Here is a 13,396-nt window from a genome sequence, read left to right on the forward strand (position 1 = left end):
TGTCCTGAAATAATTGTTACCCCTATAACCCTATATGGTTTATAGCCTTATTCTTTAACAATATCGCTGTATTAATATTGTTGCTAGACAGGTAAATTGTCATTGTATACAGGGTGTACCAATCAAACTGTGATTTTTTCCCAAAGTTTGCGTGACCTTGTGGAATATTCAAGCATTTATGAAATACTAAAATTAACACCCAACTATAGCCTCATGTATTCTTAATATTCTGTTTTTTGATTCATTCGCTTATGTTGGATAATAAAAAGATAGGTACTTTAATAGTCCTGTCGCCAGTGGGGGTACAACGGCCTCCTTAATTCAGATGGACTTACCCAAGTTTTTTTATGTATTTTGACCCGTAGAACACGAATTTTTTGGGTAACAGTCGATCCGGATGTCGATAAGATTGTTATAAACAAAGAACTTGAGGAATCACATAACAGCGTTTTTTCGCAAAACAAAACATTTTTTTATATTTTTTGGGTCATTCTGAGCAAAAAATGTTTTTACAAGTTTTTTCGTGGGATGCATAGTTTTCGACATAAACGCGGTTCAACTTACAAAAAATCGAAAAATTGCAATTTTTGAACCGCATTTGAAAGTTCAAGTCAAATTCTATCGGTTTTGATTATTTTAATTGCTAAAAATTAATTTTTTTATTGTTAAACCAAACTATAAACACATAGTGATTGAATGATGTTTTCAATGCATTTCTCATTTGAAATCGAACGAGTAGGCGCGCATACATACAATTTCTACGTAGATTACGTATATTAAAACGCATGCATTGGGCATGGGAAACACTATGTGTTTATAGCTTTGTTTAACAAACAAAAACTTAATTTTTAGCAATACAAATAATCAAAACCGATAGAATTTAACTTGAACTTTCAAATGCAGTAAGCAGAATTGCTATTTTATTTTTTAATCAAAAGTTATTCGGGTTCAAAAATTGCACTTTTTCGATTTTTTGAAAGTTCAACCGCGTTTATCTCGAAAACTGTGCATCCTACGAAAAAACTTGTAAGACCATTTTTTGCTGAGAATCACCCAAAAAATAAAGAAAATGTTTCGTTTTGCGAAAAATCGCTGTTATGTAATTCCTCAAGTTCTTTGTTTATAACAATCTTATCGACATCCGGATCAACTGTTACCAAAAAAAATCGTGTTCTACGGGTCAAAATACATAAAAAAAACTTGGGTAAGTCCATCTGAATTAAGGAGGCCGTTGTACCCCCCCTGGCGACAGGACTATAACAACTAGCCTTGTTTTTCGTCAATGCAGGGTGTTTTTAAGTGAGTAAGGCAAACTTTAAGGGGTAATTCTGCATGAAAAATAATGACAGTTTGCTTTATAAACGTAAGTATGTACGCAAATTCTTCGTGTCCGAGATCATCATCATCATCGGTGACCGCTGACAGCCCATGGAGGGCCATGGTCGCCCGTTGGGGTTTCTAGGCTCTAAAGTTTTACATGGTGTGAAGGCCAGCCACACGCACAACTCCTCAAAAGTTCTAAACGATATTTATCTAAAATATTACTTTCTTTTTTTTTTTTTTTTGAGGAGGTCTTTTCGGCGTTATGTGTTTTGCTTGTTTGACTATAGCTGCCCATGCTTTTCTTTCCTTTGCTTGTTTTTCCCATTCTCGTATTCCTAGGTCTTTCAAATCCTGGTTAATACCATCAATCCATCTCTTTCTAGGCCTACCTCTCGGTCTCTTCCCATTTAATTCTTTTCTAAGTACTTTTTTTGTATTTCTCTTATCATCCATCCTTTCTACGTGTCCTAACCAACTTAGTCGTTTACTTCGTATTTCTTTTGTGATAGTCGGTCTGTTAAACACTCTATTTATTTCGTGGTTCATTCTTATACGCCATTCTCCATTCTCCTGTATAGGTCCATATATTTTCCTTAAGATTTTTCTTTCCCATCTAAGAAGTTGTTCCTCTTGTTCACTAGTCAAGGTCCATGTTTCTGATGCATACATTACTACAGGTCTCATTATTGTTGTGTATATTTTTACTTTTGAATTAATAGATAGTGATTTTGACTTTATGATATTTTGTAGGCTGTAGAAGCATTTGTTTCCAAGAGAAATTCTTGCTGTTACCTCATCACTGTTTTTATTTCCTTCTGTTATTGTTGATCCTAACTATTTGAAACGGTCCACTCTTTCAAATATTTGCCCGCTCAGAGATATGTTGCTTTTCGTTTGTACTTTTTCCCGAGTTGTTATCATGTACTTTGTCTTTGAGACATTAACTTCTAGACCCATAGTCTGTGCCGCTTCTTTAAAATATGTATAAATTTTTTCTAGGTCTTTTAATGTCCAGCTGATTATGTCTATATCATCTGCGTAGGCAACGACCTGATTGAGCTTTGTAAATATTGTACCATCCCTATCTATAGGAGTTTTCCTGATTACTTGTTCCAACGCAAGGTTAAAAAGTGTTGTTGACAGTGCATCCCCTTGTGTTAGACCTTCATTAATGTTAAACTCATCGGACAGTTGATTTTGGATCCTTACTTTTGCTTTGGTGTTGGTTAGGCATAGTTTTACTAATCTGATTAGTTTTTTTGGTACATTTAACTTTTGCATTGCGCTATATAATTCCTTTCTAATTATTGAGTCATACGCTTGTTTGAAATCTACAAATAGATGATGTAGTTCGGTATTCCGCTCGTAGAATTTTTCCAGCGTTTGCCTTACTGTAAATATTTGGTCTATAGTTGACCTGCCTTTCCTGAATCCTCCTTGATAATCCCCTGTTGTTTGTTCCATTATATTATTTAGTCTTCCTTCCAATATTTTACTAAATATTTTGTATCCAACATTTAGTAGTGATATTCCCCGGTGATTATTGCAATCTAGCTTATCTCCCTTCTTATGTATAGGGCATATCACTGCAATTTTCCATTGTTCCGGCATTATTTCTGTGGTCCATATTTCTAGTATTAAGTTTGATATTTCACTCTGTATTCTATGTCCTCCATATTTTAACATTTCTACAGTTATTGTGTCGCATCCTGGGGCTTTGTTATTTTTCATTTTTTTTATTACCTCTTTTATTTCTGCTTCTGTTGGTGCATATTGGTCTATTTCAGTCTCTCCTACTAATCTTGGCTCTTCTATTTCGTAACGTTGATTTTGTTTATTCAACAGTTCATTAAAATGTTCTCTCCACCGTTTTAGCACTCCTTTTTCGTCTGCTATTAAGACCCCATTTTTGTCTTTGCATAATTTTGTTCTTGGTTGGAAACCTTTTTTTTCAAGATTTATTTCCTTATAAAATAGTTTTATTTCACGTTTTTGTTCATGTTCTTCTAGCCTTTCAATCTTATCTTTATTGTGTTTCCTCTTTTTAAATCTTAGATGTTTTTTTAATTGTCGTCTTCTTGTAGTATATTCCTCTTTGGTTTCTTCCGTACTGTTGTTCAGCATTTTAAGCCTAGCTTGGTTTTTTTGTTCCATTAGTCTCTGGCAGTCTTTGTCATACCATATTTTTTGGCTAGGTTCTTTGCTTTCCCCCACTACTTCTTTTGCAGCTGCTATCACTGCTTCTTTTAAGACATTCCATTTATCTTCGATATTTCTGACCTGATTTTCATTTACTTGATCATATTGTTCAATTATGTTCTCTATTTTCGTTTCATATCTTGCTCTCTTTTCTTCATTAGAGGCCAATATATCTGAAGCGTATTTGATCTTTTTTTCACCTTTCTCTGTTTCTTTGGCGGTAATTTTTTGTTTATATTTAATTAGCACAAGGTGGTGATCGGAGCTGCTGTTTGCCCCTCTATGACTTCTCACATCTGAAATGTCTGAAGCATGTCTTGCGTCTATTAAGATGTGGTCGATCTGGTTTCTTGTTTTCATGTCGGGAGAAACCCATGTTTCTTTGTGGATATTTTTATGTGGAAATTTTGTACTGCTCATCACCATTTTTTTGTCTGTTGCAAAATCTATGATTCTTTGCCCGTTGTCATTACTTATTTCGTGCAGGCTATGTGCACCTATTGTTCCCTGATATAATTCCTCTCTTCCTATTTTTGCGTTTAAATCTCCTAAAAGTATTTTAACGCTATAATTGTTTATATTTGACACTTCTTGGTCTAATCTGGCATAAAAATTTTCTTTTTCTTCTGCTTCTTTGTCCTCTGTAGGTGCGTGCACATTAATGAAATTAATATCAAAGAACTTGCCTTTCATTTTCAGAATAGCTATCCTTTCATTTATATTAGTAAAGCTTTTTACCGCATGTTTGTATCTTTCACTTATTATGAAGCCCATCCCACCTTGTCCACCTCTTGAATTACCATGACATATTAGATATTTTCCATATTCCCAGATATCTTCGGTCTTCCATCTCATTTCCTGCAACGCTAAAATATCTATTTTGTAGGTTTTTATTTGTTCAATAAGGTTTTGTAGTTCTCCTATTTCTCCCAATGTTCTTATATTCCAAGTTCCAATTAAAACTTTTCCCTTTTTCTTATTTTTCTTTTTCCTGTTGTACTTATTCACCTTTTTGTTTGTTTTATCCTGTTTTCTAGTCTCTTCCGTACATTCAATCTCTATGTCGCCATCGTGGCCACTTTTTATTTCAGCCTTACTTGTTGGATTTTGATTTTTTGCCTTAATTTGACTAGAGCTGGGAAAATCCCCCGATGTGCCCCCAGCGGTCACCCGATGATGACGCTCCTGTCCAATACTCTTTGCTCTATTATTGCCCTGACTTTCCCTAACATTACAAGTATGAGGAGTTATATCTTGGTTTATTATTGCAGTTTGCTCGTTTTTCTGACCTACCTTTACAATTCTGTTATCTTTACCCCTATTCTTAAAATTAAAGTCTACATCACTATTAAAAACAAAATCAAAATTATCAAATGTTCTCATAAAAAAATCATCATTTTTCTTATTGTACCTATAACTATTACTATTTTCACCCTCAATGCGGACGCCGTCGCCATAATAATGATTAACCACCTTAACATTACTGTTACTACTATTAAGTACGCTGCAGGCGTCCGCACCGACAGTGAGTATTTCTTTCTCTCTTCGGTTTTCGGTAGTGTCTTCTTCCATTGCTGTTTTCGTCCTATTTTCTTTTTTCTTTGACTCCGTCCAACTTGCTTTAGTTACTTGTTTTTTGAGTACGCTGTTTTCGTTATTTTCGTTGATCTTTCTGTAGTAGAGCCCATTGATAACTCTTCCTCGGAGAGGGATCTATCACCATATTTTCTAGCTCCATTCTTCTTCTGATCTTCTATAACTATAGCTTCATTCTCTTGCGATAGGGTTTGCAATTGACTCAAAGTGAATAATTCGCCATTTAGGAGCAATTTGTTATAACGAATGCCTGCATTTTGACCTTTCTCTCTTGCTTCTTTTTGATATTTGCGAAGTTCATTTCTTTGAATTTGTATGTGTTTTGGATAGTCTTCATTTATGAATATGTCTGTACCCCTGTCTCGTGTCCGAGATAGGGGTGTTGAAATTATTTTTACAAGCTCACGATTTATTTATTGCTCTAAATCTGGTTAAAATATGCAAATAAAATTTGGTGGGTTTGAAGAGGTAGTTATTCCAGATTTTTTGATATATAATTAGGAATTTAATATTCACCATTGGCAAGCATACGGTTAATATGACCCTTATGTGCGCCAATGGTGAATATAAAATTTTTAATTGTATGTCAAAAAATCCAGAATAACTACCTCTTAAAACCTACCAAATTTAATTTGCATATCTTAACCGGTTTTAGAGCAATACATAAATCATCAGTTTGTAAGAAAAATTTCAACATCCCGTATCTCGGAAAGAAGCATTTGCAGACATACGTTTATAAAGCAAATTGCCATTATTTTCTCATGCAGAATTACCCCTTAAAGTTTGCCATACTTATTTAAAAACACCCTGTATTGATGAAAAACAAGGCTAGTTGTTAAAGTACTTAACTTTTTTATTATCCAACATAAGAGAATGAATCAAAAATCAGAATGTTAAGAAAACATGAGGCTGTAGTTGGGTTTTAATTTCAGTATTTTATAAATGCTAGAATATTCCACAGGGTCACACGAACTTGGAGAAAAAATCACAGTTTGATTGGTAAACCCTGTATACAATGAAAATTTAGTTCTCTAGCAATAATATCATTATAGCGGCATTGTTAAAGAATAAGGCTATAACATGTTTAAAAAATCACTTAAATCGGACAAACAGGTTCAGAAAATTCAAGACATTAAATGACCTATTTTTAAGGTGGTGCGTTAATTTTTTGGAGAAGTGTATACAGTGGAACCCCGATAAGTCGGTCTCCGATAACCCGGAAGTCCGGACAACCCGGAAGTCCGGCCTACCCGGACCGATTTTCATCAGACAAAACACACATTTTTTCACTTTGATTTAAGTTTTTATCAAGAAATAAACAATATTTTAAATAATTTGAAAATCGAGAATGATGGTGACTATCAAAAATTACAATCTGAATGGGATCGGTTAAGCTATTGGTGTGATAGCAACGGAATGGAACTTAATGTTAAAAAGTGTGACTTAATGGTTTTTGGTCGAAATATAACTCCTACAAATCATATCTATACTATTAAGGATTGTCCTTTAGACTCTGTATGTCAGATAAAAGACCTAGGTGTTGTGCTAGATTCCAGCTTATCCTACATCCCCCATATCTCATCTATTGTCTCAAAATTACTTCAACTTTTAGGGTTTATCAAACGTAGTGCTAAATCTCACAATGTTTTAATGATTTAATGCATACTACGCTGCAATAATTTTGGTCCTCAACTATTGGAGAAAATTAGCCTCCATATTCCCAGTAGACAAACAAGGCTAAATCAACCCTTTTACGTTAGACCCCATCGCACAAACTATGGACACAACTCCTTCATGTCTAGAACACCTAGGTTTGCTAACCAATATTCGGAAAGTTTAGATTGTTATAGTTTTCCAAAAGAATTTAAAGCTCAGCTTAAAAACTGTGTGTCATACCTTAATGTCCTTGTGTTCTGTACATTTTTTGTTAATGTTTGTTATTAAATGTTCCTTGTTTGTATGATTAAAATTTTTAAATTTACTGTAGATTTCTCATGTGATTAAATCTCATGTGATTAATGTTTATACTGTATTTTAATTGGGTGACTGACCATTGATAAATAAATACTGTATACAACTTTACGTAATTTAGATGTATTGTGCATATGTATTTCATGTTTTTGCAATTATAATGGACTTATCGAGGTTCCACTGTATTAGATAACTTTAAAATATAGCGAACGGCCATAGTATGCTATGACACAAAAAAGTAAAATGTAAATACATTGTAGATAAAGGGATTGTTTGATGACAAGTAGAACGAACAGCTCCTGTGTATTATGTAAATAGGTATAGACACAAGAGCACATATTCAAATATACCCTTTCTTGCACATTGGAAGGATTCTCCCATATCAAGGAACAAAAAACAAAGAACCTGCATAAATTATGCATACAATTTAAGAAAATATATTGAGCACAACAAAAGCCAAAAGAAAAAGCACTTACACAGTGGTTTATACAAACTTACAAAAGATGACTGCCCAAAAACTGACATCAGTCAAACTGGTAGAACCTTTAACAAACATATAGCAGAACACAAAAGAGCTTTCATTCTTTGAATGACCAATTTCAAATCCTCCATATTGAAAATAAAGACATTTAGCTATCCTTAATAGAATCTATGGAAATTAATACATTATAAAATACAGATACAATTCTGAATTCTGAATGACTAACTTGAGACAAAAACCTCTTCCCTCCTTAACTTATTCAGTTAAAGACTATACAGTGTAGGCATTCAAAGCGAGAGATTCTGTGGTGGGCACTCAATAAGAAAGGAGTCCCTGGCGAATATGTAAAGATTGTGAGAGATATGTATGAGGGAGTAACGACTAGTGTTAGGACAGCTGTGGGATAGACTGATAAATTTCACGTGAAAGTAGGATTGCACCAAGGCTCGGTGCTTAGTCCTTATTTATTCTCATTAGTTTTGGACCAGATAACAGCGAAACTACAGGGTAGCATTCCATGGTGCCTAATGTATGCTGATGATGTAGTGTTAATAGGAAATAGTGAAAGAGACTTGGAACAAAAACTGGAACAGTGGAGACAAGCTCTGGAGGAAAAAGGTTTAAAACTTAGTAGGACAAAAACAGAGTATTTGGAATGTTCATTTAAAGATGGAGTTACTACAAATAAAATGGTATCTTTGGATGGTGAAATTATTGTGAAAAGCAATAGTTTTAAGTACCTAGGATTGGTATTACAGAGTAATGGAGAAATAAATGGAGATGCATGCAGTAGAATTAGGGCTGGATGGATGAAGTGGAAAGAAGCGAGTGGTGTGTTGTGTGACAGAAAAATTCCAATGAAGCTAAAGGGAAAATTCTATAAAACAGCCATAAGACCAGCTATGATGTACAGAACTGAATGTTGGGCAGTGAAAAAGAAAGAGGAACAACCAATGCATGTGGCGGAAATGAGAATGCTTAGATGGATGAGTGGAGTGACAAAGAAGGATAAAATTAGAAATGAGTATATTAGGGGAAGCCTAGGTGTGGCATCAATTGATGCCAAAATGAGAGAGCATAGGTTGAGATGGTTTGGTCATGTTCAAGGTCGAGACGTTAATCACCCAATACGAAGAATAGCTGAAGTGCAGATCCCTGGAAGGAGTAGGGGAGGAAGACCAAAGAAGACCTGAGGGGAGACAATAAGGCAGGACATGTTGGTAAAGGGGATTAACATTGATACGACCCAAGATAGAATTGTGTGGAGAAATGCAATTAGGGAAGCCGACCCCACATAGGGATAAGGCAAAGAGAATGATGATGATGACTATAAAGTGTAAAGAAACCCAGCTTGTGAAAGGCACTCTGCTGAAACAGATGGTACAGCTGTACTTAGTGACATTAATTTGTAATAAATTTCGTGAAAGTATTGAAAACAAGTTTTCAGTGTTTTATTGTTATTATTTTAGTTATTCATGTTAATAATATTTATCCATTGGTTGCAAAGTGATTTTATGTTCTTTGGTATTAGTGATTCACAAGAATTCTGTGCATTAATATTATATCCTGCAACCATATCATATTTCAATAACCAATTTAAATAACTACAATTAGAACAAACACAAATAGGCATCACATGCCCTAATATTCAATCATATTCTTATCTTATTAAGCTATATGTATGTATTCCCTTATAAACGTAAGCAAATCTTAAACTATTCAACACTTTCAACAATCCTATACAACGCATCAACTACATTATTTATAGTGAAAATGGGCCAAAAGCTGAAAGATCTAGTACATACATACCCTGTAATAAAAATCAAACAAAACATTGTTGGGTAAAGCTCTGAATTCCTTTTTATAAAAATTGCAAGTGAGTACAGAATCTGCAACTGCGGCCTCTAAACATATATCGTAAAACCTCGGGGGTGATTTTAACATCTTCAAATTTTATAAAAATGTCCAAAACAATTTAGTTTACTTTTCACTGAGTCTAAGCTAGAAAATGGCATAAAACAGCTGATTGAAATTGAAAGCATTTATGGACAAAACTTGCACTACTCCAAAGAATTATTATATATTTTTAAAGGAATTATCAGTATTATCAGAATGCGGATGAATACTTAAAAACAGTATTTTTTACATTTGTCTTTAAATAATGATAATGAACCAAGACGTCTTTATTTTTTTTGTAATTTACCGCATTAGATGTGGCAACACTGTCGAGCTAATAGAGGGCCTATTTATAAATAACTTACAGTTGAGTCCGCGAATCTTTACCCGTGCGCGTCATCTTTACCCGTGCACGGCATTTAAAGTATACGAAATAAGTCGATGATAAGTCGGAAATTGAAATTTACTAAACGCAACAGCAAGTCACTTGCTGTTGCGTTTAGTAAATTTTAATTTCCAACTTATCATCAACTTATTTCGTATATGCTTAGTTGAGTCCGCGAATCTTTACCCGTGCGTCATCATTTAAAGGCCGCGTCTCACCATCAAATAATTTGATCAAACAGTTTGAGCAAACTCCGGAAGTACGTCAAAGTGACGTCACAATTGCAGTTTTTTGAAATTCTAAAAATCTGTGCTCTCACTATCAGTCTAGTTTGATCCAATTTTTTGTATTAAGTTGTCTAACTTGTTTGTACTTTATTTAAAATTAAAATTTTTCATTATTATCCACAATGAACACTCAGGATGTGACGTCACTAACTGTCACTTTCAGTTTGCTCAAACCAGTTTGATCAAATTATTTGATCAAACTGGTTTGAGCAAACTGAAAGTGACAGTTAGTGACGTCACATCCTGAGTGTTCATTGTGGATAATAATGAAAAATTTTAATTTTAAATAAAGTACAAACAAGTTAGACAACTTAATACAAAAAATTGGATCAAACTAGACTGATAGTGAGAGCACAGATTTTTAGAATTTCAAAAAACTGCAATTGTGACGTCACTTTGACGTACTTCCGGAGTTTGCTCAAACTGTTTGATCAAATTATTTGATGGTGAGACGCGGCCTTTAAATGATGACGCACGGGTAAAGATTCGCGGACTCAACTGTACTGTATAATAAGTTTAATACTCGTCGTGGTCGTGGAAAGAATACAATTTTTTAGTTTTCTTTGATTAAATTAACATAAAATATTATTTATTTTAAACTCATATTAAAGAAATGTCTAGGGCACTTTGAAGTTTAAATATTTTTCTTTTTTTGTGCACTTTTTTTATTACTTTTGTCTTTGGTTTATCTTTTGTCATTTTTGAATTAATTTAGTACAATTATTATTAATAAAAATATTAAAATAGAGGTAACATGAAATTGATAAGAACTTCAGTTTAAGGTTGATTACATGAACATATACAGTACGTAAATCGTTCAGCTTGACATAGGGAACATAAATTGAGAGAATTGTGTCAACTGCGGTAACCTGTGTTAGTTGAAGCACGTTGAAGCTTCTGTTCCTGTACGAGTTTTTGGTGCCAGAGAGCTGTTATTAGGTTACAACAAATAGAATGAGTGAGTTTTGAAGCAAGGCTGTCCATAAATAAATCAAAAACAAAGTTTATGATTAATGAGTTAATAATTTTACTTTAATTTTTAAAATATTTTTTTATTTAAATAGTTATTTTCCTAACAAGTGCAGAAAGTCATTATTTTCCGCACGCGACTGCAGTTTGCGGAACGACGCGAAGCGGGAGTTCGGCAAGCAGTCGAGTGCGGAAAAGAGACTTTCTGCAAGAGTTAGGAACAATATTTTTTCTAAGAGTCTTTAAAACATTATCAAATCTTAATCAATTAATTTAATTAATATGAAAATACATACACAAATTAATTCTTTGACAAGGTTGTCAAAACCAAACTTTCAATATAATTAGTTAGCATGACGACGATCTTGGTTTCCATGACGATGATTCAAAACGACTGTGATTGTCTACCGATTTGACTTTCGAATATTATGTCAAAATAATTTTATTTCATCGAATTGTCGCGTTCATTTCATTAAAACAGGAACACAATAAGATATATTTGAAATAAATTAGTAAATAATATCTAAATATTAGTTTATTGCATGTATTATAATTACTTTAAGGCCATATTAACATATCTAAATTAACACGCGTGCGGAAAAGTAAAAACCGCGTGCAGAAAAGTAACACGCGTGCGGAAAAGTAACACGCGTGCGGAAAAGTGAAACTTTCTAAACTAAAATGCGTGCGCGAAAGTAGACATTTTTGCACGCTCGTAGAAAAAACTAATTTCAAAAGTAAACAGTTTTTCCATTCCCTTAGGCCAAAAATATTTAGCTACTACATTGTCATATTTCGACGTTTATTTGTGTCAGCAAGTGTCAGTCATCAGTTGTCAATTTTGAGGTTAATTTCCCTTAATGCTAAAAACCTTAGACAAGGAAAGAGAGAGGACGAGTAATCCTATGACCAAAAGTGAAGCCAAACTGACACCAGGGATTTTGATCATCGACGTATCTTTGGGGTATTGTTATGCATTGAGTATTTAAAATAAAAACATGAAATGTATTTAAAATGAAGAATTTGTGTACGGTAAATGTTTTATTAAGTTGCTCATATTACGTACATATGTTTCAATACATACATATGTTTTTATTACGAATTTTAGATTATGATTTACTTTATTTTTTATGAAATTTTAACCTTCAACGAACACCCACCACTGGCAACCCATTGTTATTTTTGACGTGACCGCCATGTTTCTGGTGACAAACAAACCAAAAACTGGCTTCACTTTTGGAACGTGTGTGTTAAATGGATGTTACCCGTCCTCTCTTTTTTCCTTGTCTAAGCTAAAAACCATATTGTCATCGAGAGAGCTCAGTTGCCACAATTATCTCAATATAATACAATGTATGTATTTATGTATCTAAATACGAGTATATACAATGTATGTTCTCTATATATGTCCAGCTGAATGATTTACATACTGTATCTCTAAAATATATTTTATCTTATTATTTGACGATTTTATATATTATATATATATATATATATATATATATATATATATATATATATATATATATATATATATATATATATATATATATATATATATATATATATATATATGTCATGAATATTAACTGATGCATACCTATATATTTATTGCATTTTAAAAATTGTTTCAAAGTCTTTAGAAATTAGTGTTTACCAATGTATTATGCACTCTGGTAATAATTTGCACAGTAAACATTGATGGAACATTTAAACCACCCCTATTTAAAATTTCAAAATAAGTGTTCTATCTTTACGCACACATATAATTGAGGGGGTCAGAGGTAAAAGGGTTTAAGTGCAGTTTTGATAGTTCTGAGATAATCAGCTTCAAAGCTGTTTGAGTTTTATAAATTCTAGGAGTCATTAAACTAAAATATGTCTAGTGCACAGTGTACTATAAAATGATAAAACTATAAGGGTATATTATCACTCTTACTACATCCTTCCTTTTTTCAATTATTAAAAAAATGTACTTGAATCGGTACATGGTGTTGATAAATGTTACTGATAAAATGGTTCAAGTGCAGATGTTAACTACCTATTAATAATCATTTTAGTCCCAGCTGATATCCACGGTGTAACTAAAACTGGCACGTTGCATAATACTTAATTAGTCTTCAAAATTGGTCACAATTGTAATATTTATTTACTTGAAATTAATCCTGTATTAACATGTGTTTACACATTACATATACTAAAAATAGTTTGGTGGTAAAAGGGTTCAAGCGCACTTAAACCCGTTTATTACAATTTGTTTTTAGAGAATACTAAAAATATTAGATATAT

General features: G+C 33.1%; 1 protein-coding gene across 1 annotated transcript in view; it reads right to left on the reverse strand.

Annotated features, from left to right (window-relative positions):
* LOC114336670 (amyloid protein-binding protein 2) overlaps positions 1–9,683 on the reverse strand; it is a 30,898-nt gene extending 21,215 nt beyond the window's left edge. The window contains exon 1 of the mRNA XM_050658008.1: positions 9,380–9,683. Within this exon, the coding sequence (XP_050513965.1) occupies positions 9,380–9,514 (135 nt within the window). The 5' untranslated portion in view covers positions 9,515–9,683. The remainder of the gene's footprint in view (positions 1–9,379) is intronic.
* Between the last annotated feature and the right edge of the window lie 3,713 nt (positions 9,684–13,396).

The sequence above is a fragment of the Diabrotica virgifera genome, chromosome 8 (genome assembly GCF_917563875.1).
Source record: "Diabrotica virgifera virgifera chromosome 8, PGI_DIABVI_V3a".
NCBI lineage: Eukaryota > Metazoa > Arthropoda > Insecta > Coleoptera > Chrysomelidae > Diabrotica > Diabrotica virgifera.